The 27294-nt window shown below is 39.9% G+C and overlaps 2 protein-coding genes across 5 annotated transcripts in view; one reads left to right on the top strand and one right to left on the bottom strand.

Moving 5' to 3' along the window:
- LOC109469521 (procollagen-lysine,2-oxoglutarate 5-dioxygenase 1-like) overlaps positions 1-13476 on the top strand; it is a 26754-nt gene extending 13278 nt beyond the window's left edge. The window contains exons 11-19 of one of the 3 annotated variants that reach the window (XM_019768044.1): positions 1192-1293; positions 1610-1735; positions 3553-3691; positions 4406-4519; positions 5505-5573; positions 6342-6446; positions 7752-7898; positions 9224-9349; positions 11621-13476. In XM_019768044.1, coding sequence (XP_019623603.1) covers positions 1192-1293; positions 1610-1735; positions 3553-3691; positions 4406-4519; positions 5505-5573; positions 6342-6446; positions 7752-7898; positions 9224-9349; positions 11621-11776 — 1084 coding nt within the window. In that variant the 3' untranslated portion in view covers positions 11777-13476. Of the gene's footprint in view, positions 1-1191; positions 1294-1609; positions 1736-3552; positions 3692-4405; positions 4520-5504; positions 5574-6341; positions 6447-7351; positions 7499-7555; positions 7703-7751; positions 7899-9223; positions 9350-11620 lie in introns of all 3 variants that reach the window. The other 2 variants (XM_019768043.1, XM_019768045.1) reach the window with 2 other exon arrangements.
- A 2589-nt stretch (positions 13477-16065) lies between these two features.
- LOC109469531 lies at positions 16066-27294 on the bottom strand. 2 transcript variants are annotated; one of them, XM_019768061.1, is made up of 6 exons: positions 27071-27294; positions 22424-22710; positions 21170-21339; positions 20765-20922; positions 18709-18867; positions 16066-17520 (listed from the first exon to the last, which is right to left on the bottom strand). In XM_019768061.1, the coding sequence occupies exons 2-6, from the start codon at positions 22649-22651 to the stop codon at positions 17330-17332; spliced, it is 906 nt and encodes a 301-aa protein (XP_019623620.1). In that variant the 5' UTR covers positions 22652-22710; positions 27071-27294; the 3' UTR covers positions 16066-17329. The 2 variants fall into 2 exon arrangements, with proteins under 2 accessions (XP_019623620.1, XP_019623621.1); XM_019768062.1 differs by lacking the exon at positions 18709-18867 and having other exon boundaries at positions 27071-27290.

Raw genomic sequence — 27294 nt, 5'->3', positions numbered from 1 at the left:
AAAAAAATATTAATCTGCACAACATTTTATTGGTTTCTATCCCTTTGCTTGTCTACAAGTCGATAATGTGATTGTATCAATTTTCAAACGTCCCTAAAATAAGCTAAATCGGCGAATTAAGGTGATTGCGCAATGGACGTGCCCTATGACCTTCGACCTTTTGGGGGTCATGCAGGCGTCAACAGCGCCCTCCCCATGCCTTGCCCGTCCGTTTTCGTCGGCAAATTTCTGCTTTTTTAGAGGTTTTGAGACCTTAAAACTCATACCATGGGAGAAATAAACCACATACGTTATTTTTATGGTAAATATCGCTAAAATGGACCATGCATTTTTTTGTCGCGTTGCCGATTTTTGGCAGAAGCCTTGCGGTGCGGCCGCCATGTGCTACGCCGATAGGTACAGGCCGTCCCCCGTCCAGGTTTGTGGGCAAAATTCAGCTTTTTTTAACGTTTCGGGACTTAAAAACCGACAGCAGGGGAAAAATAAATCGTATACGTTATTTTCATGGGAAATACCGCTATCATGAACCAGACATTTTCTGTCGCGTCAACGAATTTCGCGGCCGCCACATGCTTCATAATGTCGTCGCGGTACGGTAGGGAATTTTCTACGGTTTATAAGTTCGTAAACGTATCGGCTTTTGTTTTTAAACTTATTATCAGGGTCGAGGGCTTTGGTTTACAAAGAAATCAGACAATTAGCTTTCTTTACACGACTTCAAAACGCTAGCGAGGCGCCCGATGTTCCACCAATGACAGCGATTCTCTCAGTAGCGTCGTGCGAAATACTCATTGTTTACTCGATTATCGCCCCATTCACAAGTTTTCAGAGACAATGCCGGCAGGAAAATAGACGCCACTAAGCCCCAAAATCAGGAAATTTTATCGAATTTTAGCGAAATTTTGTAGAAAAATCGGGATGCAACACCCTAGATTTGAAAATGAGTATGAGGGCGCTGAGCTAGGAGTATCAGGGCGCAGCGCCCTTGTTCCATCGTCTGGGGAGAACCCTGACATACATACCGAAAATTATTGAGATTCATCCACAAAATTCTCAAGATATGTAGTTCACAGATGCATGGCCATGGAAACATAACCTTCATAACAAAGGTAATTATAATGCAGCAGTATGAAATATGGAAAGGTGGTACAGATAATACTTGTGAGATCTTGGTATCTTTGTTCTATCCAGATCTGAATGCATTGGTATCAAGTGTGACTACTACCTATCAGTGGACGCTGACGTACAGATTACCAACCCCAAGACTCTGCAGATCCTAATCGAGCAGAACAGGTAAGTTCAGATGAAGTGAATTTGTAAGGTTGTTTTATTTCACACAGCTGTTAAAGTCAGAGCCACTCCTATACCATTGTGGAATATAAAGAAACGTCTAACCCTTGGAAGACAGGGAACAACAGACAATAAACCAGACAGTGAGTGAGTTTTACGAAGTTTTGGTTTTGACTTGGAATCCTGTAAAAGAGAAAGCAAAGTGAATTGTGTTTGATAAAGATGGCAGTTTTCTTCCGACTCACTGACAGAGAACTTCCGATGTTGTTGTAGTCCATTCCTGTTCTTCCTTTCTCCCACCTGACCTCCTGTCCTGCAGGTCTGTTATTGCCCCCATGGCGACCAAGTATGGCAAGCTGTGGAGTAACTTCTGGGGTGCAATTGGTGATGACGGCTTTTATGCAAGATCGGACGACTACATTGACATTGTGCAGGGCACCAAAAAGTAAGGACTGTTTATATCTTCTTCAATCTTTGTGATAGAAGGAACCAACAATTGCAATGGACAAGTCAGACCCCTTGTTACATGTATCTTCATGCATGTATAACTTGGGGAGGGAATAATCCCTGATAGAATGTTAGATTTTGTCACAGCAGTGTTCAACAGTTTCCACCATATATGTATGATCTTAATAGTGATATATAAATACGGAAAAAAAACAGCGTGGATCCCTAGAAGAAAAATGTTTTTTCTTGTTGCCACATGCCAGGCATCTGTCATAAAATCAACACATGTCATAAAATCAATGCGTTAATCAGCTAATGTAATATCATAAGCACAGCGTAATTGTAATCATTATGTGAAGTCTTTAGGTGGGGATGCTGTAAATACAGGCATTGTTACATGTACTTGTATGGAGGCTTGTGTATTTCCAGAAAGTATTTCCAAATTTCAGAAGAAAAGTTTGACATTCTGCAACGTTGCTGAACACAGATAGTTGACATGTTTATTATTATGCTTAATTAAAGTACATTTTGTACCAGGGACAATGGTGGGACTATTAGTTACTGTGCAGTAAAGGATATCACAGTATCAAAGAACAAGCTCTTAATTTACATGACAGATAAGCTGGGACAGCTTGGTAAGGCCATGTTGACTTGATTGTATGGATGGCATCCTCTGGGAACCCCAAAACTGATGTGAACGTGTGAATAAAAAAAGTTTGGCAAAAAAAAGTTGCCTTTATTATGAAGGTTGAACAAGTGACTTAACACACAGAGTATATCTTTTATTTCTTAACATTTTCTACCTTTCCCTTGGAATTCATTTTGGCATTCTATGGCATCAGTATCATTTTCCAATATTTTTTTTTCCAATTTACAGCATATATTTGCTTATTTTTCCACTGCTTTGTACAATTTACAGTATGGTCAAAACCTTTTTTTTTTTAAACAGACGAAAATCCATGCACACGCCAACGTCATCCATATAGTCAATATGGCCTGAGTTAGATTACTGCAAAAGCTGTGTACACCTCTGGTCAGGATGGGACATCCCACAGTACATGTACACATGTGGGAGCAGATCAGGGGGAATCTTTGTTTAACAGCCCATGTACATGCACAATACTGCATATTATAAGGAGCAAGAGGGAAGGTATATAATGATTGTAGATTGATAGTCATTGTCTTGCTAATTGTATTAATCAGTGCAATGAGCAGTATTCGTGCTGCAGTGCTTTTTTTTTTAACGGTGTCGCTCAATGCAAGGCCCTTGGCCACTTCTAGGCATAGAGCTAGAGGTATAGAACTGTAACAGCAACTCTTCTCCCTGAGTCAGAAACATCATGATTGAGACCAGCCCAATTTTTCACAAGTAGTGAGGACTAACTGACCCAATAGGAGAAGCAGGGGTTACGAGGCTGGTCGGGAAAATTCCCTACCCCTTTTTAGACCATAATGGTTTGTTCCACTTCCGCTCACGTGGGTTCTTTAACGTGCTTGAGGTGTGTCTCTCCTCAAACACGGGACCTCCATTTTAACGTCCCATCCGATAAGACTGCCCTAACCGAAGCTAGGTACTCATTTTCACCTGAGTGAAGTGAGGAAAGTCGTGTAAAGTACCTTTCCCAAGGGTACAACGTCGCGGCGCATGTTCGGACTTGTTCGGGTACGACCCAGAATCGAACCCGGGTCTCCCCATTTCATAGTCCAGTGATGTACCACTACACCACAAGACGTCACATTACACCACACGACTGTTGTTACACCACAATGCTGTTCAACATTGTACCCAAATGCTATTCTCGGATTTTTTTCCAGAGGTGTGTGGAATGTGCCTTACATAAACAACGTGTACCTGATCCATGGAAGTCTGCTTCAGCAGCCTAAGACTGTTCCAAGTTTTATAGTGGGTCAGCTGGATGCAGATATGGCCTTCTGTGCCAGTCTAAGAGAGAAGGTCAGTCAAACTAGAATTAATTTTGGCCCCACTTTTACTACTAATCTAACAAGGATACAGAGTTCTCAACATGTTTACCCAGAATTTTGTGTGGTTAGTTGGATGATAACAGGACTGTAAAAGCACATTAGTGCACCCAAAATTGGAGCTGTGCACCCAATTTATTTTCTGTGGTTGCATTGGTGCACCCAAATATTTCTGTAGGTATTTTTGTCATGTGAAATGTAATATAGTATACAGGATATTCTTGGCATCTAAGTGTCAGAAAAATAATAGAATCTTTGTAGTACTTGTTTAAGATTTTGAAGTCAGATTCAAGCTCAGAAGAGGAGCAGTAAGATCTATGATTAGGTTTCGTTTTATATGGTGCAGCCGAAGAATTTCTGCACCTAATTTTTTAGAATGGGACCGGTGCATCAGTGCATCTATTCCAAAAAATAACTTTTGAGCCCTGCCTAGTTGTCCTGCCTTACATGCCAATTAACGCAAAATGTACTCAACAATTTACATGTGCATGTGCAGGGGTCCCACAGTTTGGAACAACTTGACTGAGACATTGAAGTTGTGTCCCTCTTTAACTATAAATTATTCAAAAGTCACATAGATAGCCCTACGTTTGCCTAGCGGGATTTGTTGATTTTCCTGTGTGCTCAAAGTGCACAATCTTAAGTTTTCTGTTTTAACAACATACCCATTTTTTGCATGTCAATTCAGGGTATCTTCATGTATGTAACCAACATGGATACTTTTGGTCGGATTACGACAACAACCAGCTACAGCACAGAGCACCTGCATCCAGATATGTGGCAGATCTATGACAACAGACCTGTGAGTATAATACACCGCTGCTGACTTTCAGTAGTACCTTGGTAAAATGTTACACCAACACATCTGTGTAAATGTTGTCTCATATAATAATTGTAGACTCCCTGAATATAGTTTGCTACAAGAATCCTTAGGACACAAACCTCTGTGATCATGAAAGTTCATCTGTGTTGGTAGTTACATGTTTAAAGTTAAAACTTTTGTTCTAACACAAAAAATTCTCTCACCTAGAGCTTTCGACCACTCACTCTGGTCTTCCTCAGTAGACTGACCCAGTGAAGCTTGTCACGTGGCTTCTTTGAAGTGTGACGTCAACACTGGGTCAAAGGTATCTGGTAGACGATGTCAACGCGGTTCAATGTAGGGTGATGGGCCCTGATGTATATGGCTTTCTTCACCCCTCTCAAGAAATAGTCTTGTTCAGTGTCTAAAGTCCTTAAGTTACAGTGTCAAAATCCTTACTGTACAGTGTCAAGTGAAACAAAATGTCCGGGTGACTCTATGTGGATGTGGTCGAAAGCTCTAGGTGAGAGAATGTTTTTTGTTGGAACAAAAGTTTTAACTTTAAACAAACCTCTGTGATGTTGACTTTGTTTGCCAACAAAATCATAACAGCAGCCTGATGACCCACAAGAGGTCAATGGGGAAAGTGGGGAAATACATTTTGTGATCGGACTGTATCTTTATAACCAGTATAACCGCCCTTCAGGGTAACACATCAGCTTCTGTATATATGTCTGTATGGTAGTATAACCACCCTTCAGGGTAACACATCAGCTTCTGTATATATGTCTATTATATGGCTTTCAGTGTAACACATTGCAGCTGGACAATATAACACACTACTTTCAGCACAGGAGTATCAACCTACATTTTTGTATTATGTTACAGTACTGATAAAAGGCAATAAATCACAAAGTTTCATCTTGAATTATAGGATACTAACAATGAACGTGTACAGTGTAATGTAAACATTCACTTCTTTCAGGATTGGGAAGAAAAGTATATTCACCCAGACTTCTACAAGATGTTGGATCCTAAAACAGAAGTGGAAATGGTAGGTCCTATTCCTATTACTAGCTATCTTTGTCACAGTTTGGGAAGAAACGTGTTGAAGCAACAACTAAGATTGGTGTGACCAGTGTTAGTTAATGCATCACCCAGCTGTGTGTTAGTGCATGAAAGAAATTATAGTCAGAAGACCACATGTACATGACGGTACATTAGGTTACAGCACGTAAATTTTATGGATGACATCCTCCACAGACTCCAAATCTAATGCGAGCAGGCGAAAAAAAACAAGGCAGGCCAAAAAAACAAGATTCCTTCATTTTCACATTTAACACCATAAACCTTGTTAAACAAGAAATGGTAGCTATATGATATGTCGTGCCAAGTTTACTACCAACTGTTTACAACATCCATTTCTCCCTAAAATAAAAAATAAAAGTTTTCAATCAAATGGTTTTGATTCAGTGGATTTGTCTCCCCTCTTCATATTTATCTGCCATCCAATACGGCAAGACAGGCCATTTTACACATTTTCATTATGATGACCACTGCCAGAGGGCAACAAAATTTCTTGTTTATTTTTTCCAAAATCAGGCGAAAATTGATGCGTGCGCTGATGTCATCCATAAAAGTGTTGCTGCAAAGAAGTCGCAAACACTCATTACAGATGGGATGTTAACCTTATTATATATGCGAATATGTACATTACAGGTTTTGCGCAGGTGCAGTACGTACTGCTGACGTGCTCGGTAATGTTGTGTAGATGAATGTTGACATGTTGCGTAGCCCTGATGAGTTTTCCTTTTTTCCCTAGCCATGTCCAGATGTGTACTGGTTTCCAATAGTTACAGAAACCTTCTGTAATCATCTTGTGGAGGAGATGGAGAACTATGGAGAGTGGTCTGGTGGGAAGAATGAGGTCAGTTATCAGGTCCACATGGCCTGCCAGATCACTATTAAGGATTTTTGAATTGATTCTTTTTTCTTGTAGTTGTGAAATGTAACATGTTTGCATGACTGTGTGTCCATAACATGTCTCCAGACATTATAATATTAGATTTAGCTTTGCCTGCCTGGTTTGCATTTGAGAAAAATTAGTCAGAAGTAGAAATATGACTGCTGTTTCTGACTTGATAGAATTAACATGTACCTGATAAAATTTCTTGTGATAAATTGTGTCATGTATGATGTTTTTAGTATACTTCACTACCCTTGGTTTTACCTTCATGTGTGTTATGTTTCATTCTACTTTCTTCTTCTGCAGCTTTGTTTACTTCTCTTTTGTTTTGTAGATGGTGCCTGGTTTATTTAAATTGTACTTTTTGTTTCCTCTAACTATTATGAATGGTCACTTCAATATACATTAAACCCTATTATTCCTGGAGTAGAGGTGTGAATAAATTTAAGACCTACTGACTACATGACGGTTCGCCTAAACACTACAACTAACTACAACCAGGCCTAATATCCAAAATACATGAGGCAAGGACCTTGTGTAACACTCAGAAGACATTTTCTACAAATCATAATTAGAAAACATAAAGTAAGTCTTAAGTTATTCCACTAAGTCTTAATTCACAATTGATAGAAAATATCTCTTGAGTGTTACACAAGGTCCTTGCCTCATGTACACTGCATATCAGGCCTGGGTGTAGTTGGTTGGGTTGTGCTTTGACCACTTGATATCATTCTGCAGTAACTGAACAGTAGTGCTTTAACCTTGGTTTTAGATTGGTGTGCGGTGGACTGGGTTGTATTTATCCTTTTTTTTCTCCTGTTTCTTAGTCTCCTGGTCTCCTGTAACAAAGTATTTTCCTTCCATAGGATCCCCGCCTGTCCAATGGATACGAAAATGTACCAACAGTCGATATTCACATGAATCAAATTGGTTACGAGCGCGAGTGGCTTCATTTCCTCAAGGAGTTCGTGACAAAACTACAAGAAAAAGTATTTCCTGGGTATTACTCTGAGGTAAGTACGTGTGTGTGTGTGTGTGGCCACATAAAAACCAGTTTTTTTTTGCATCAGGACCAGAGGCTCCCATCAGGGTACGAGAATGTGCCTACCGTAGACATCCACATGAGACAGGTTGGGTTTGAAAAGGAGTGGCTGACCTTCCTGAAGGATTATGTCTGTAAGCTTCAGCTCAAAGTCTTCCCAGGTTACTTCTCCATGGTGAGTAACATCATCTAAAAGTGGAGCATCTTTATCTCCTAACCATTAGGACCCACGACTGACGACAGGGTACGAAAATGTTCCAACGGTGGACATCCATATGAACCAGATAGGATACGAAAGCGAGTGGCTTTATTTCCTGAGGGTATATGTAACTAGGCTGCAGGCAAAGGTCTTCCAAGGGTACCTGTCTAGGGTGAGTTCTGATTGCAAACAGTTGGCAGGTAAGTATATTTTTCTCCTAGCTGTGTAGTCTGCTTTACAATCAAAGCAGCTTCTCTATCCAGGCCAGCAGCCACTGCTTGACTAGTCTTTCCAACTGCAGAAAGCTGCACTGGTGCTTTCACTTGCTTAAATCATTTAAATCACGACGGCTTTGACTGACAGTCTTGACAGTGGGACACGGACAACCCTCCAGGTACAAAAGGTAATGTCCAGGACTCCAGGTCACGTCTGACCAGGGATGACACTTGACTCATGAGGAAGACTGCGGAACAGATTTAGCCATAAATAATGCATTTCACAAGGCTTTAGATTTTTATCTTCACTTCTGTATTCATGGCATGGTAACAGATGTTGTTTTCCCTGTATGCTCCCAACTCTTATCACTGTTCATCAGGTTCCAGAAGAGAGGAGGTCATTCATGAAGATCAGCATTACCTTCTGCTTTAGTAGCAGCTGCATTCATTAGTAATACAACTACAGTCAAACTTGTCTAAGACGACCACAGAGAGGACATAGGAAAACTGGTTAGAAAAAAGCATTGTGCCAAGACAGAGTACGAGAAAAAAAAAGGTCTCCCGTGCTCTATGCAGAGCATAGGGTTTGGTGCCTATGTCCATTTCCGTAGCCCTTGGGCGACACACAGTTGTGCAGGGCACTACAGCAGGGGGCTGGTCCGCTGGTAGTGCTGTGTGTTTGACCTTCCCACACTCTTTCTCATATGTGTATACCATTTTTAAAGTCTTTGGTATGACCCGGCTGGGGTTTGAACTCACGACCTCCCGGTTACAAAGCGAGCACTCTACCAATTGAGCTATTGCACCGGTGCAAACTGTAGCAAATTTCCAGCCATTTTACAATAGACTGCCCTAAAGTGACCAAGCTGGGGCCATTGTTATGCTGTCGAAATGACAATGGCAAACTGGATATCTCCCTGGTTATCATAAAAAAACGTCACATCCTTGAAACTGACGCAGTTGTCTTGGGCAGAGATTGGACCATGTGTCCCAAATAGTGTTGGTCATGTTCACATTGGACAAGTGGTCAGCTTGGGCAAGTACCTTCAATGATTACGTCCATGGGGGAAATTGGGATAGAGAAAAAACTGTCGTTATGTCCAGATGGTGGGATTATAGAGATGGTCACATAGGCAAGTTTGACTGCATCTTAGATTCATTAACTAAATCAATGTAGTTCCTTAGGCATGCTCACGTTCTACTTGTTGTCAAGTCACAGGGAGTATTGGTCATTTTACATGTCTGCTAACTCATTTTAACTCTCTTGTCTGTGACCTTGTAGGCTCAGGCAATTATGAACTTTGTGGTCCGCTACCATCCACAAGAGCAGCCCTTCCTGAGGCCGCACCATGACTCCTCAACCTTCACTATCAACATCGCTCTCAACAAAGCTGGGGTGGACTATGAGGTATGGAGTGTTATTTTCATGTCTTAGTGCATAGTACAGTAAGATATAGGGCTGCGTACCTTTTCGTAACATCAGGTACAGGTACAGGTACAGGTACAGAGGTTTAGGTCCAGGTCTGGACCTGTACCTGTACCTGAAAATTCACACGCGTCACATGTTCTACTGAAATTCTTCAATAATGACTGAAACATGAATAAAGTGTTGACAATTTGTCCTGTATCTTTCAAAGAACATCAAATATAACCATGGATGATATAACTAGGTTTCCTATCTCACTTCCTAGATGTCTGTCGGTAACGAAAATCTGGAAAAATATTGTTGCGAAATGAGAGAGATGGAAACTAAAGTAAATCTCTTTATTTTAACGCTGGATGTTCATTTTCCTGGCAGTCCTCCTTGTGTGTAGTGATCAAGTATGAATTTTTGTTCCGGTCCAAGAAAACGGTCCACCGACGTTTCGTTTTTTCGGACCGATACATGTACCTTGAATACACTTGCGTTTACATATAAATGTACTACAATGTAATAGATGAGAGGTGTTACAGCATTGTAATGGAACCTTCTTCATACTTTGAACATCTACCATAAGCTAGAAGAGGGGACGTACTCATCTGGTACTTCAGATGTAATAGACTGTGCTCCACACACATGTACTTGTACAAATGTAGCTACTGTAGAAAAGTTTTGATCCTCCTCCAAATACTAGTCATCCAAGTACAGGAGTGTCAGACAAGTCCTGTTTTGTCCCTGGTTTATTTTTGCCTCCGGGGAAGGAGACATCCTCTTGGAAGGGCTTTGTGAGAGATTTAGATTTTCATGTTCGCAGCTGTTTCTCGCGTTTGGGTGGATGGATTCTTTTGGCACTCGGTGTATGTTTTTCTATTGGGCTCTAGATGATGCACATTCTTTTGTTTTTATTGTATATGTGTTTTCGGGCGGGAAAATGGTGCCTTTTGTGGCCTCAAAACACCCCTTTGAGCGTGACAATGGTTGCAACCTTTTACCTTTGGTGTGTTTAAAGTATTATCAGTCAGGTCCACTTGTATGACCTTTCGCACAGAGGGGTGTCCGGTCTCGATACTTTCTTTTTTTTTTAAATATGCACCAAAACGCTGTTTTCCAGGGCTGTGTAGCCAGATTCAGTGAAAATATGCACAATTCAAAGAACCTTTTTTTTTGTGAAAATATATATTTCTTTGCGGATTTATGGTGTTTTTTTTACTTGGATCGAACCCGGAAGTGCCAATACGGGGGCACGGTGTCTGGTAAAGGTAGCGAGTCACAAGTATGCAAATGAGTATTATGCAAACTTTTGCATACGTGCCTATATTACTACAACTTCTTGTAAACCCTTGTATATTTGACGTACTATAAGGAGCAAGCTTCTGTATGTGACATTTCGGACCCCAGTCACTATGTTTTCGATCGAAATATTTGTGGTTTTAACGTCTCATTTTTAACGGTTCTGGTTGTCATTCTGAGTTTCATTACGAGTTCCGTGCGGCAGATTAAATAGAATTTCATAAGTTCATGGGTACATGTTATAAGCTGCAGATGAAAATGTTGACCTGTGTTAACACAACCTGGAATGCTAAATCTAACACATAAAATTCAACACCATCAACTATTCATAACATACAACATATAAGAATATACTACTAGTAACAATAAAAAGCCCAGAGGTATAAAATATCAGATTTTACTTGTCCTAGTTTTATGTGAAGCTGCAAAAATGAATTTGAGGATTTCTGTGTTTGTGAATGAGGTAGAAGTCAGAGATGAGACATGTGCATGTATTTACCATAAAGCCTCCGAAAAAGCTGAATAGTTCACCATCTTTAGCAATGGTATATATTGTAGGGGATGGGGATATTGACAGTTATCTTCAAGTTAAGTTTCTTGCCTTTGGGTGGTTTCTTGGACTGGTTAGATGGTTTGAGATCTTTGCTGAATGTCCAGGATTCGTACCCACACTTGTACAAGACACTTGTTAACTTAAGATTGTATGATATACAGAATGTATATATGTCCACATAATGATCCTAATTTTGTCATTGAATTTAAAATGATATTGCAAGGATAGTAACCTGCACCATATGCAAAATACATATTATAAAGATTGAGTCTGCAAAATTCAAGACACCTACTAGTAATAGTATTTAGGAAACAGAAACATGTAAGAATAAGGGTATTTTCAATGTCAATAAAGATCTTGTACAGACATTTTCAGCTGAGAGAAGTGACCTCCTGGTGTCCTCTGTTTTGTTCCAGGGAGGAGGTTGTCGCTTTCTCCGGTACAACTGCTCAGTAACCAACACAAAAATGGGCTGGCTGCTCATGCACCCTGGTCGTCTCACCCACTATCATGAAGGTCTGCCAGTTACAAATGGAACAAGATACATCATGATTTCCTTTGTGGACCCGTAAACCTTCACAGCAGGCGAGTATTGTAGGAATCATAGAAAAAGTATGCGAGTCAGACCAGTTTTATGGTGGCTGAACTGCATTTTCTGACATATCCATCCCATTGTTTGTAGCACTTGTATTCTTTGTCAGGTTTGGTTTAGTACTAACTGTAAAAAGCATATGGAATGCCTACCAGATCTGCTGTACCCTGCATAGCTGATATGATTTTCACGTGATCTCATATTTTATCCTCTTAGTGTAAATTTGGGGTGCATGTCACTGCAACTGTCAGCTGCATTATATTTTATATTTTTGTAATGCTTTTCATCTCCCAAAAACATATTTATTACAGTCAACTTCAAAGTTTCCAGTTTTTAGACATTATTGTCCTAATGGAACTAGGATGTCAGCATTATTTGGACCTGTGTTATGTGTTGATAGAATTTATTTTAAAGTAGAGTCTTAGTTATGATTTCCAACACAAGAAAAAAACTGGACTGCACCACTTTTTAAATGTCAAACAATGAACAGTTCACTGCTTCTATGCTGTCACTTCATGTAGATATGGCATGCAATTCAATTATTGCAGATAGCTACAATGTAACAGAACTCATGATGAGAGTGTTTCTAACAATTTATTCAACAGTATATTGAATTAATCCACTGTCCATGGAGTCACCAGGTGCTCATCCTATCTGCATGAAGTAAGGTCATGAAAGTAGCAAATTGTTCATACCTTGACAAACACAAAAACTGTAGCTGTATAGTCTAACCAAAATTCATCTTTAAGATTTGCATTGACTCCATTATTTCTTGAGTCATTACAAGATTTTGTCCAAGGAGACAGTAAATGTCAATACATAAACTCCTTTACTTGCTATGTAGCAACAATCATGTACCTTTTACAAGTTATGGAGAATTCTTTTTATATACTGTATGTCTACTTTTATGTAGTTTGAAAATCTAAATGTGTTTAAGATATATGTATAAGTGACAGGAATGGGACACTTACATTTATAGTCATATTAAGAACTTGTCACATGTTGCAGCATTGGAGAGATTGCACATTATTTTATAAATATGACCATATATTTTTAGCCAAAGGTGATAAACTTATTCCCCAAACATTGAGTTCTTCTGTGAGATGTCAAAAATGGGCAATGAACAGATACATGTACACATGTACCTGAGACCTATTCCAAAGTTTTAACTCATCTAGTTGTTTGAAGGAGCAGTGGGTACTTAAATGCTTTCCTGATGAATAACAACAATGAAACAAAATCAATGATAACATGTGTACAGTCTTTCTGGTCTTTTCAGAATTTCAAAATGTTGCACATTACATGTACATGTACATGTAGCTGTTGCCATTTTGGCAATTACCATGTTTACCTAGATTTGTTTTGTCTGAAGTAGAACAGATTTGTCCTTTGAAATTCATGATGGCCAGGATGACATTCATATGTTAAGAAATGAAATTGTGGTGCTAGTAATAATTACAATATGAAATGACATTATCATGTATGTTTGAAAATTCCTTTACCATTGATTAATTCACAGTTTGGTAACAGCAAATTCTGCAAGTTCATTTTGCAGAAAGAGTACTGATAGCTGCTGTTAGCTTACATGTACCTGCATATTGTACAACCAGTGTGAGGTACATTGGAGTATATAGGCTGCCTACTTGTAGTTTTTGGAATTAAAATTGCTGTTTACTACAAGCGTATTTTGTTACTTTATGTTTGCAAGTCTATGTGTTGTCAGTAAATGTGTCAGTAAATGTGTAACTACCTTTTAGAAAAAGGGAGGGACCAGCATTTTCTGCAAGCATTGCTTTCTATAGAAAAACAGACAATAACAAAGTTTTTAAAGTACTCCTAGGCAAAGCTTCTCTCTATGGGTAGTGAGTGTGTCAAATTGACAGGACAACTTGTGACAAGTCAGATTTTTGGATGGCAGCAGACTGAAAATGATGATTTGGATAGACTGAAGTGAACGACAACTGCAGGATTTAAAGATAAGGGTGCAAAGCCATTTATTTCATCGTAATGTTTAGACATCAAATTTCTTCCAGTAGTAGCTGTATCCCACAGTGTATCTGACTGGAACTTTTGCAAGGCTTTTGCACCTCATAATTTACTTGTTTGGATACGTGGCAACACCCCTCAGCTGGAGTGAAGTGCCTGTGGGGGTGTGCTGCCCTGTTATTGCTGCAATTTCTGTGTAGATGGACCAATTATCCTTCAAGTTGGTTGCGTTCTGTCGTATGGTACTGAGTTCCAGTCAGAGACTGTGGTAAATAGCAGACAAGTACTTGTAGCAGTCCCTGTGGAATGAGGTTGGCTTGTAAAAGTTGGGGTAACTGTTGTAACAGGCACAGGCTAGGCTGCAGTGACTGGTAGTTAACTTGCTAAGAGGTAGTCCTTAACTTCATTATAAAGCTGCTATGATTTTTCTACAAGAACATTTCCTTCTATGCTCTATTACAATATTTAAGTGTAGCCCAAGGGTTTGCCTTTGTGCATCTGCTTGACAAGACTGACTTTATAGACAGATTACTGTAAGCTACATGCAGACAAATGCATCACAACATCTTCCATGTCCCATACGTGCTCTGGACTTGCTGCTTCACATCTACTTGTACAGGAGTACAATGGTGCAATATATATAGACAGACAGACGTAATGTCAATTCGAAGTACATGTATATATATATATATATATATATATATATATATATATATATATATATATATATATATATATATATATATATATATATATATATATATATATATATAAATTTTTTTTAAATTTCTACCTAGCAAAGCAATGCAACATTACATTCAATTGCTTGAAATAGTTATAGCCATATTTGTTATGATTAAAAAGGTAAAGGTCCCATAGCGTTTTTTGAGGCCATAGAAGCTAGTACGAGAAGGTAAGGGAAGGTGGAGCCAACCCTCCCCTTCCACTGCCTTTTACCTCCCCAACCAAAGTCAGGTACCCATTTTACACCTGGGTGGAGTGAGGAAAGTTGTGTAAAGTGCCTTTCCCAAGGACACAACGTCTAGCCAGGAGTGCCAAGGATCAAACCCATGACATTATCATGACAAACCTGTGATCTCATATCCACTTCTTGGCCATCTGACGCCACAGGTTTCATGTATACAAGAAGGTTAAAATCTCCTCGATACATATAATGTCATCTAGTATATATATATGTATATATATATGATAATATCTGAATTTGTCATTTCATTTTAAGCAAGCGTTGTTCCTTACTCTGTGACATGGCAGCTGTCTCACTTAGCCCAGGAATCAAGACCTAGTGGATTGGACAATGTCTATTCTTTTGGATGCAAAATGCAAATTTCTCCTTTTGGTCACTAAGAAAAGGCTTTTTTTAGCCTCTGAACCATCCTTGTTAATTTGCACTCTCCTTGTGAGGATGTTGCTCAGGCTATATTTTATGCTGCAGACACATACATGTGCATGTGCTTTGTAATTTTAGACAGTTACACATTTGCACTTTCACACTGGACTACCCATATCCCTCTGGGACAGAAACAATGGTATCTATGATACACCCTTGTAGATATTATTGCAGTCATGGCCAAATCATATCACTTCTTAGAGGGTCTGCATGGGGGGGTCCTGACAACGGTTAACGGTAAATTCAGCAGGGCCGATAACGCTTAACGGTAAATTCAGGACGGTCGGCAACGCTTAACGGTAAATTGACAGGCTTTTTTTCGAGCTGCACTGGATTTTGTAAATTTAGGATTTTTAAGCCTTCAAAAAAGCAATTTCCCGCATTTTAGGAGGCAAATCATGGTGTTGTTGGTCCTTCTGATGTTTTCATATTAACTCAAGATTTTTGTTAATTTGCCTGTCAAGGTTGACGGATTCGTTAAAAAAATTCTGTAACTCTCTCGGAAAGCTGGTTCTGGCTACAGCCGAAGGGACCGAGCGCAGAAGCGCGAGTCGAGCGCCAAAGGCGCGAGCAATGAAGGGGGGTCCGGGGGCATCTCCCCCGGGAAATTTTGTATTTTTAAACCATCAATGACGCATTTTCCTGCACATTGAAAGGCAAAATTAGGCGTAACGAAGAATTATTCATTAACGCTTAACGCTGAATTTATGACTACAAATAACGTTTTACGTTGAATTAAAACGACCAATAACGCTTCACGAGGAATATACTGATAACGCTTAACGTTGAATTAGAGCGGGCCGGCAACGATTAACGGTAAATTAAAATAGCCCATAACGGTTAACGAAAAAGGGCATGCAGACCCTCTTCTTACGTAAGTCCAGTTTCCTTCCTTCACTTTCATTCAAAAATCATTTGTTAGGCCCCCAAAAGGGACTTCCACTGGACAGGTAACACCGTTTAAGAATGGTTATTGTGGTGTTATAAAGCATGGATTAAACATTGTACCATAATTCTACTTTGAAAACTACACAATTGCAAAAAACATTACAGTACATCGTGTCTGATATGAACTCTAGATCTGCTCTCAGAGCTTTCAAAAAAGGCACAAAATACATTTGAATGATACAGGTAACAATGCTTCTTGGAAGAAAAGTTTTGTGGTTTTGGCATGGTTTGTCCAAGCATACATGTTCCCACTGCAATGTTATCATGGCAACTTATAAATGGCCCAAAAATTGTAACAATATCATTCTTTTATGCAATTGAAAAGAATGTATTGTCCCTTTTATGGCCGTATGAGTTGCCTGAATTGTAACATTTAAAATATGATAACTTCACCTGTTTCCCTGCTGTCTGTACCTTGTACAGTAAACGGAGAGACATGTGGTATTGCTTGTTCTTTTTCGTCACATTTCAAAATGACTCTCCCTGGGGTTTGAACAGCAGGAATAGTATACATGTACATATATGTCACTGACAGTAATGTTGCCAGTGCAGAAGGATTTATCAGGAAGCATAATCTTGAAATTTATCAAGTTTTTTTTACAGCTTTTTTCACAACTTGTAAAGCTGTGTACAGGTGTTTTGCCTCCCGTTTTACATTAAAAATTGAAATAAACGCTGCAGGAAGTCATGATGAGGAAAGCAGTGTAGCAGCTGAGGACAACCACTCTAGTTACATGTAGTTGAAACAAATGTACAGCAGAAAGAACCTGTGAGGAGGGTAAACTTATCCTTGTACACCATGGATCTAGGATTGTTCTCCAGTAAACCTGTCAAAAAGTAACATTATCTAGACCTTCCTAGCAATTATCATAACTAAGTACTAATATGATACACATTAAGCATTTGGTGGAACAAAACAATAATTACAATATTCCATTCTGCTGCACTGATTCATCAAATTCTCCACTCTGATGTCGTCCGAGGGCAGGAAAATCTCCTTTAGTCCACTGATGAAGTCTTGAAACATGTCCATAACTGTTCTGGACATGTATAAAATGATGAATGAGAATAATTATCATCAGGTACTGTGAAAACTACCTGCATTTCAATGTGTGACAGTTGAACTGATCAGTGTGCATGATATCTGAACTGATCTCCATGCTGCTGTAGTGAGTGGTAGAATGTGACGTGTTACAGGTTCTGGGATCCGTGGTGAGATCCAGGTGTTCGGGCTAGTTCCTCCTTGGATCCAGTGCGCTTCTTGGACTTCTTGCGCTTGTTGATCTTCTTTGGATGGAACCTTGGTACTTTAATGCCGCCCTTGCCAAGGTCCTTGTCCCACTTACAGAAGATGGCGCACAGCACGAGCAGGAAGAGCAATCCTGGAGGGTTATGGAAGAAGTGTCAGATTCCAGACATCCTGTCAACACAGTTCATACACAAGGAATGGCGGCAATTAAAGAAGCATGCTGGAAACTAACAATTTCATCAGTGATTGACTAAAATCGCGCTAAAATCCACATACACACTGCTGACCCCAGAATTGGCCTTGTTTCATTGCTGTGCATTTGTGCTTAAAAGTAGGTCATGATTTGGACAAGTGTGAAAATTTACATTTCGGGCTACAATGTTTGAAGGTCTGCAAATGTCAAAGTATTAGATGACAATTCAAACTCTATGAAATGAATGTTTGTAGAAGTTAGGATGTTGTTTCCTTGCTGTATATTTGTCCCTTGAAGTACATTTTATAGGATATGTTTCAGAAATAACATTTTGGCTATGTTTGAAGCTTCCAATGGATTTTTTAAATGAAATATACTGTTTTACTCAGTGTTTCTTCCTTCTCCATTTTGGGACTTTGGGGCTATTTTTAGACTAAAATGTACAAATTTAGTTTCTTATGCCCAAATATTAAGAGCAAATGACTTGAAATTTGGCATGAAGGTGCCAATGACACAAGCCCACGGGACCTCATTCATACTTTTTCCATACACCACTTTATTATTATTCATGTATCATTATTCATGTTGGGGGGAGAGAATGGAGTGAAATATGCCCATGAGCAAATGTTAGGCCTATTTTAGAAACTGTTTTATCCAATACTTACTTATCATCATTGCTAAGGAATGTCAATGAAGTCAAATTTCTATTTTTCTTACCACCTAGACTTGCTAGAAGAGTCCATTCTTAAATGGGGAGGGCAGTTCAGTTTTTAAATTATGTGCCACTATCTAGTGCTAAAGGATACCAAATTCTAGGTCATTGGCTTCCACCTCATGATGCAGGAACACAAAATATAGATTTTTGGCCTGAAAATAGAAATCTCGAGATAGATTATTTAAAACCAATTCAATGGACAATTGAGCTGTGTCCTGAATATCAGGGCTCTCCCAATGCTCTGCTTGAAGTCATGCCATACCCACTCTTCATGGGTAAAAATCTATCATTTTACTGACAAAATTGTCTAAGTTTATAGATTTCATGGCATGACTTCAACACAAGAGTATATAGATGCACACAGCTCTGATCACATTGTGTTGGCCAACATTTTTCAGTGCATCAGTCCTTACCTATAGCAGAACCTGTACCCAATACGATATACAAGTCATTGTTCTCATCATCTTCCTCCTGTGTCTCCCATGGCCCGAAATCTTGATCAAAATTTGCAAGGCTCCTCCCAGAGTGCCTAGCTTGACCCTTGACCTCTGCCGCGGACCACGCACAAGACCCTGTTCAAATCAAATTTTGAAAGGAATTTTTCATTGAACAAAACAAAGAGCAACTCCTGCTTCAACAATGAAAGAATACGTAGAAACCCTCAATCATATTTTCTATAACTTCTGAAAACTACTTTTTTTACAATCTTTTTTTTTTATTAGCAATAAGTTGGGCCTGGGCGTAGCTCGTGGCTAGAAGTCGTATTGAGATCAGACCTGCTTTTTCCGTGCTGCAGACTGTCTCAGTTGGAGATAGAATGACTGGTTTAGAAAAATTAGTTGCAAGATTGTTGTCATTTGTGTTCTGTCTGTGGTTGGAGTACACATGTGGCACCGTCCAGGCACAACTTGTGCCTTTTTGTACCAAATGACAATGTATCAGGTGCAGGTGGATGTATCAGGTGCAGGTGGATGTATCAGGTGCAGGTGGATGTATCAGGTGCAGGTGGATGTATCAGGTGCAGGTGGAAGTATCAGGTGCAGGTGGATGTATCAGGTGCAGGTGGATGTATCAGGTGCAGGTGGATGTATCAGGTAACTAAGGCCGTGTTCATGTGAAGTCAGTTTACCCCAAAGCCGGTTTCAAGTGGCTCCATCTGAACGCTCCAAATCACATTGAAAGCACCTCGATCCCAAACCGCTTCTAGAGGTGGTTTCGAATCGGTTTTCCCGCATCGCGATTTGCATCTGAACGCAATGTGATTTCAATGTAACTTCGCCTGGTCATGGATTACGGGGTGATATTTCTTTATTCATATGCAATACCAACTTTTACGTGGCAGCAGCTTAAAGAGCAGTAATGGTCAAATAATGTGTCCGTTCTAGGGCGAGCTTCACCGCCTCTGGCGGGACCACGTCGGCATTCGGCCGAGATACGCTGGGTGGGGGGATCAGCAAGCAGGTCGTTGACCTCTGACATAAATAACACGCTACCTTGCGTGTTTTCATCAAACAACAATAAATGTGGCTCAAGCACATTGTGATCGGACACGGTTTCAAAGGAATGTGTGGCACGTGGACCAGATGTGAGGAATGCGAGTTACCCGAATCGCGGTTTGGGTGACTTCACATGAACAAGGCTTAAGTGTAGCGTAGTGTACAATGTACATGTAGTTATGACGCAGGTGTAGGTGTGGCTGTCAGGTCCTTTTCCGACTAGGATAAAATTGTCCAGATCAAGCCGGATAGATTGGCATTGATCTGGACAATTTTATCCTAGTTTCCACAGCTAATGTTTTGCTGCCCATGCAATTAAATAGCCTATATGGACTTAATCACATCTTGTTACTACAGCAGGATATTTTCCGTATCCCAAAGCATGCCATTAAAGCAGTATTATAATAACTGTTTATAGTTATATTTTTACTTCAAAATAGTACCTGAAAAAAGCAAACAATAAAGTTGGTGACTGACACTTCACTACAAAATATGTAGACTTGCGTAAGTCCTAAGTTTCTCCCTGATACCATGAGCCCACTTAGCCTGGGTACCATCCTACTCGTATACCGGGGCTCCCACACTCGCTTCCCTAACTTTTTTATGGATGCGAGTGTAGGAGCCCCAGCATACAAGTAGGATGGTACCCAGGCTAGAGCCCACTCAACATGGCTTTACAAATGTGCTTGAGCTTTCCAGACTTGTGACGAAAGTGTCGTGTGGATCTCTGTGGCATGGTGGGAAAAGACGGTCCCTGATATCACCTGTCATGATAATATCCCCAGTCCCGACGTCGCAAAATTGGATGTGTAAAGTGGGTGAAGGTGTGAAGGTGTATTTGTAGGTGTTTGTTATCTAGGTCTACATCTAGGCCTTCATAACAACTAGGTGTCTAAGGTATTCAGTTTAAGTTTATGATTGATAATGTTTTACGATTAGGTGCACCGTGTTTGCGTGTAGAAAAAGATCTTACCAGCTGCACAGCCCATGCCTATTTGAATGTACATTTCCTGGTTGTCCTGCGTCTCGTCTTTTGTCTGGATCACGACACACTGCTTTCGCTTGTGAATAACGATTGGAGAAGTCAGGCCGGCGGAACTGTACATCAATGGCATGACGCACACGCGGTATCTGTTGAAAACATTATAAGGATACTTTTTAAGATCTTAATTAGACAGCTCAAGTGACAATTAGATTACAATGGATTCAAGATTAATGTAAAATGTACAATCGCTACATAAAGGTTCGTCAAAGATTCTAAAAAAGATATCAAGAACTAACTAGAAAGACTAGAGAGCAAATTAAGTGTATACATACATATGTGTAGATATATAGACATTTTAATGTCTGACATGTGTCTGACATCGATTGTGCCTACCTTGTTTTCGGATAAAGTCCTTTGAGTGTGTAGCTGCGGAACTCGCCATAAATGTCGCTGGTTCGCACCCTGACGGTCTCACTGTCCATCATCTCATGTTCTATCCGATAGCCGGGGAAGCTGTCATTTCCACTGACGTCCCAGCGAAGTCGCACTGACGTGGCTGTGATCTGTCGTTAGAAACAAATTAATCATGTTCCAATTATATTTACATTCTGATATACATTCCTGAGCTATTATTACATGTACCTACATAAGAATCAAGCGAATGTGTGTGTGTGTGTGTGTGTGTGCGTGTGCGAGTGTGTGTGTGTCTGTGTGTGTGTGTGTGTCTGTGTGAGTGTGTGTGTGTGAGTGTGTGTGTGTGTGTGTGTGTGTGTGTCTGTGTGTGTGTGTGTGTGTCTGTGTGAGTGTGTGTGTGTGTGTGTGTCTGTGTGTCTGTGTGAGTGTGTGTGTGAGTGTGTGTGTCTGTGTGTGTGTGTGTGTGTGTGTGTGTGTGAGTGTGTGTGTGTGTCTGTGTGTGTGTGTGTGTGTGCGTGCGTGTGTGTGTGTTTGTTTCTGCATACTTGTGGTCAGCATAACTTGATCAGGCCTTTAGGGATTGTGATAATATTTGGTAGGACTCGGCAAGGTCAAGGTCAAATTTGGGCCTCCTGGTGGCTGACCTTGGTACTGCAGCAGAATGTCCGTTTTTGGTATCTTCATTTATTAAATGTAACTTTATAATAGGAGTCTTAATTTGCATGAATAATAAGGAAATTTTAAAAATGTCATTGTTGTACATAATACACATGTAGGACTTAAATAAATGTAATGTATTGAATCTATGGCAAGTGGAACATTAACAGATACAAATTATGGAAATTTGCATGCGCACACCAAATTTGCATAATTGATGCAAAAATTCCGTATTGATAAATGATGTCTAAGTTAGTCATAGGTCAACATCACTATACATTTATCATGTTAATATGGGGGTCATTTGCATAATAGATGATAAAATGTAGGAACAAAACCTTGTCAAGGGACAAGACTTTCACATAAGAGATATATGAAATTCAAATTCAAAATAGTTCAAATTCAAAAGTTCTATTTCTGAGTGGGGTGATGTTGGGATAGTCCATTTGTGATATACAAATTTGGCCTTTCTAGTGGGCTATTAATACAGGGGGTGTCGGAGGGGACTTACACTAACCAGGAAGGTACCTAGGCTAAAATCAAACACTTCCTGGTTAGTTTTTCTTAGTGTCTGACCTGAGAAGATGTCAGGTTCTCCACACGGAGACTGTTCTTCATCTCTAACTTTTCGGCCCTGGGTTCGGCTGCTGGGCCCGCGGCTTGCGGTGGTTTCTGCGCCCTGTGGCCCTCATACCGGCTGATCTGTCTGTGTCTGATCGGGTTGTGGACGATCTCTGAGACCACCAAAGTACAGCAGAGGGCGATACACACTGCAAAAGACGCTCGTCCTGCCGATGCCAACATGTTAAGGGTTGATTCTGTACAGTGGAATTGCTTGGAAGCGTCTCCGGTGGTCTAGACCACTGCGAACAAATAAAAAAACAAGAAATATTAACATGTGGTGAGTTCGTTGCATGTATAATGTCACAAACATATCAAATCTAGCTCTGTTCTATATCCTGTCTATCAGACCCTGTTTTTCTATGTCAAAACTATATAATTATGTGCATCATTGATTCTTTGTTCGTTATTTCATCACCTGTATAATTTTCAAGCTTCCCGTTTTACTCCTGTAGATTGATCATTCATCTTTTTTTTTTCCATTTTGTCCCTATGATATTGAAGACGAACAACATTTCATTATGGATTGTCCACTATATATACACGATTGTTCCAGTGGTGTGTGGAATACGGGACAAAGGACTTAGCAAAACGATCTGTCGAGTAATTAGGGAATCTTAGGTTCACCTTGTTACGTCAGTCGAACGTAGGTACATGTTGACAAAATGGCTGCGGGTAACAGTTCGGACAGGTAATTACGAGTCAAACCGTGAACAATTCTATTAAATAAACAGTCGATGAACATGTCTTCTATCTCATAGTGTTTCCCAAGTTCCTGCCGAGTTGACAGGTATGACGAGCCCTTTTTGGCACCAGACACGACAAGGGCACAATAGTACTGGTGTTGTACATGTAGGACAAGTTGAGCTTCCTCGCTTGTCGTTCCATGCTAAATGACGTCGCCGTATTCTAGACAGTGAGTATGTATGTATTGTCTTGTCTAGATTTGTGAAGGGATTTGAGGGTAAGGCGCGGGAGTTTGAATTGAAGGCCACTAAAAGGTCGACACTTTGGATAGAAATGTGGTTAATGTGGGAATTCCAGGACATGTTGGAGTTCAGATGGATCCAATATGCTTGTGGAACAGACTTTACAACATAGTTGTTAAAAAATTAAGAAAAAGAGGTGGTTGGACTAGAGGATGTTTCTTCCGATTTTGCAGGATTTAGCTCCATGACCCACTGGGTGGTTCATTTTAGACAGGTCAGAATTTTAACGGCGGAATCGAGGTCGTCAACAATATGGAGGAGGGAACTGTTGTCGGCAAAGAGGAATGGGAGGGAAGCAAGACCATTTACAATGACATTTATATAGACAAGGAAAAATAGATGACCAATTGCAAGTATTGAACCCTGCGGAACCCCAGCGTTATGGCATAGACAGAAGACTTGTCATCGATATGACTACGCGCCGTGATCTGTTAGCAAGGTGTCAATGAGTGGTCCTTCTGTAGCGTTTTGTTTTTAAAGATACGTCCTGATGAGTGCCACACCCTGTCGAAGGTACGGGAAAAATCCAGAAATGCTGCTCAACCAACCTTCTTTGCGAAGATAATAGCCAAAAACAACCAATAACAAATCCAAAACAACTCAAAAACAAGTGCTAACACCTGTTTGGGGGTATTTTATGGTTGTTTTCGGAAACGGCTGCGTTGAGGGGTTGCCTTCGGATGGGGTCACTGGTAGATTGCTATAAAAGTTCGCTTAGAGTATCTGCAAAAAGGTTGCCAATTATATTTACCTCAACTGTTACAGCTTTTAAAGATAGCATACAAAACCCCTTCCTAAATAAAGTTACAGGGCGCTATCACAAAATATGCAATAGGTCGGGTGATAATTGCTGTAGTAACTTTACACCCTCTTTAATGTTGAGTTGACGTCGAAAAAGTCCACCTTCGATCGTACAAAGCTATAAAGATGTTGGAAAAGAACACTTCGAAATATTGGTAACACTGAACACGCGTGTCACGACAGGCTTATACAGGCTCTAGTGAAGCCCGCTGACAGCACATTGTTTACATCAGCCTGCTGTAGTCTGTTCCGCGGCCGGATTCCCTGATGGTTCTTTCCCGGATTCCTTGAATCATGGTCTTATTCATATGTTCTTCAGCAGAAAAAGCTACGAGATTGTTTCGTCTTTGATAGCTATAGGCAGTGTCCAATGTGAAATGCTCCGCCCACTACTGATGGGTTGACATTGCTCAGTTGCCTTACTCAAAGCTGACTGGTACAGATGGTATAGTATTGGCTATTGGTCGCCATTTCGAACTGCTATTATCCAGCGTTAAAGACAGAGCCAAAAGACAGAGCCAGGTGTGTTTTTCATTAGGTTTGATAAATATCTTTCCTATATATGGTGGCATCTTTGTATATACTTAGTATTCTACGATGATGATTCAGTATTCACCGATGAATAATCTGTTCTGTTCTGCTTCAGCGCATGCTCCCGATTGCAGTTACTAGTATAAAGATTTATTCATATGTATGATCATGTGCAGTCATCCATGCATATCTCAACAAAAATTCAAACCAGTCCCACCTTAGGGCCAGAAAGCCCTTTGGATACCTCCTGTTATATGTAAAGACTAGAGAGTGTGATGAACAGTGTGTGTTTTATGTAATCTCAACGAAGATGTCCTTTTGTAACAAAACACAGATGTACGAGTACGTCATTTTATGTCAAGATATCTTTTTCGTTCGTTTGTGAAGATTAACCATACAGGGATATAGATAAAGTTGTGATCCAAACTTTACCACTGGATCAAATTGAAACAATTCATTAACGGACGTTTCGTTATTTTTTCGTTATTCACTATCTGCATGAATGCATGTTGAGGTCTCTGAGCTTTTGTCTACTCAATAAAGTAAAATGTTACATTACAGGTGAACACTTATATTACAGGTGAACACTTACATTACAGGTGAACACGTACATTGCAGGTGAACACTTACATTACAGGTGAACACGTACATTACAGGTGAACACGTACATTACAGGTGAACACTTACATTACAGGTGAACACTTACATTACAGGTGAACACTTACATTACAGGTGAACACGTACATTACAGGTGAACACTTACATTACAGGTGAACACGTACATTACAGGTGAACACTTACATTACAGATGGACACTTACATTACAGGTGAACACGTACATTACAGGTGAACACTTACATTACAGGTGAACACTTACATTACAGATGAACACGTACATTACAGGTGAACACTTACATTACAGGTGAACACGTACATTACAGGTGAACACTTACATTACAGATGGACACTTACATTACAGGTGATCACGTACATTACAGATGAACACTTACATTACAGATGGACACTTACATTACAGGTGAACACTTACATTACAGGTGAACACTTACATTACAGGTGAACACTTACATTACAGGTGAACACTTACATTACAGGTGAAACATAAGAACATAAGAAAGCTTTATCAGCATTTGGCAGATGTCCGACAAATCTGAATTAGCGCTAATTTATAAAAAACATTATCGAATTACACAGAAGATTAAAAACCTTAAGAGAACCATTTCTTTACATTGATATCATTTACGAATTTGCAATTTTAAAATAGCAGCATTAAAATTATACATTATACATGTAGATATACATAAATTTGTAGTATTACATATTTACAAATATGTAATATTATATTATGTGGAATATATTATGTGGAATCATTTGAGAGATTTGATATACAGCACTTCGGTATTATTCTGGATACTTAATTACAGTTTGTTTCGATGTTGTCAATCAACCGATATCGTCTGTAGACGGAAAGGATAATAACAGCTATAATCAAGGGGACGTCAAAAAAACAACATGAAATGTGGGCTGCCGAGTAAACTTTTTTCAGTTCAGAATCCGAGAAAAATACAATCATTATGTCTTTATTCATACATACATACACGCATGCATACATACATACATACATACATACATACATACATACATACATTCTTGTAATATCTATTTCACGGGATAGTGTGTGCCGGAAGAAGACTGTTGAAGTCCATAATACATGTATAGAAAACGAGTGTTTGGTGGACTGTATCGACTTGATACACATCAAAATTATATTTTCTGACTTATTCTGATAAGCCACACGGCAGACTGCCCTGTAAATAAGAGGATGAACATCTAGCGTTGCCAGCCTGGCCGCCGGTATGTACGTAGGCGAAATTTGATGTGGGTCACCACAGCAGACGTGCCCGGAATGGGAAATCTGACGCGGCCAACATGCCTGCGTCGCACCCGGGCTCGGTCATGACATAGCCCGTCAGCTGCCTGCTGCCACCATTCAGACAAGTCTTGACTTAGCAAATATGAAGCTGCGGTACTCATTTTGTGCCTGGGTGTATTAGAATTAACACCTACATGAAACCTGGATGAAACAGATAAAACGTACCTCTGTTTGCAGGAAGACACAACCAGTCAGCCGACCTTGATTTCGGTTTTGAACCATGTAAAACTGTCGCGATTTTAACACCATACTGCCTTACCTGCGTCAGTGACAGCCGCACAAGTAATGCTCTGCAAAAATCGATAACAACATCGATGCCATTTTCCCTACCTTTTCCCTGGTCAACCGTCTCTCTCGGAGTTCCAGTAATCACCACGGACCTGGGAATTTTACGTCACACAGTACACCAGGAGAGTCGTTTTTGTTGTCAAATCTATCTAGCAGTCCTCATACGCAACAACAAAAGCTATGATGGCAGTGGAAGGGTTTTTGCCACCGCTTGGCTTTTCCAAATCATATCAGCTTACTCCGCCCATGTTTTGACATGCGCAGTG

Source organism: Branchiostoma belcheri, unplaced genomic scaffold, assembly GCF_001625305.1.
Source record: "Branchiostoma belcheri isolate BF01 breed outbred unplaced genomic scaffold, Haploidv18h27 scaffold206, whole genome shotgun sequence".
Lineage (NCBI taxonomy): Eukaryota > Metazoa > Chordata > Leptocardii > Amphioxiformes > Branchiostomatidae > Branchiostoma > Branchiostoma belcheri.
This window is presented reverse-complemented; position numbering and strand designations above follow the sequence as displayed.

Excerpts from the sequence above, each read along its gene's own strand:
- LOC109469531 (XM_019768061.1), bottom strand. The coding sequence starts at position 22,651 with ATGTTGGCATCGGCAGGACGAGCGTCTTTTGCAGTGTGTATCGCCCTC. Across the intron at positions 21,340-22,423 it reads AGAACCTGACATCTTCTCAG|ATCACAGCCACGTCAGTGCG; the intron begins GTCAGACACTAA and ends TTCTAACGACAG. Across the intron at positions 18,868-20,764 it reads AGGCATGGGCTGTGCAGCTG|GGTCTTGTGCGTGGTCCGCG; the intron begins GTAAGATCTTTT and ends TGATTTGAACAG.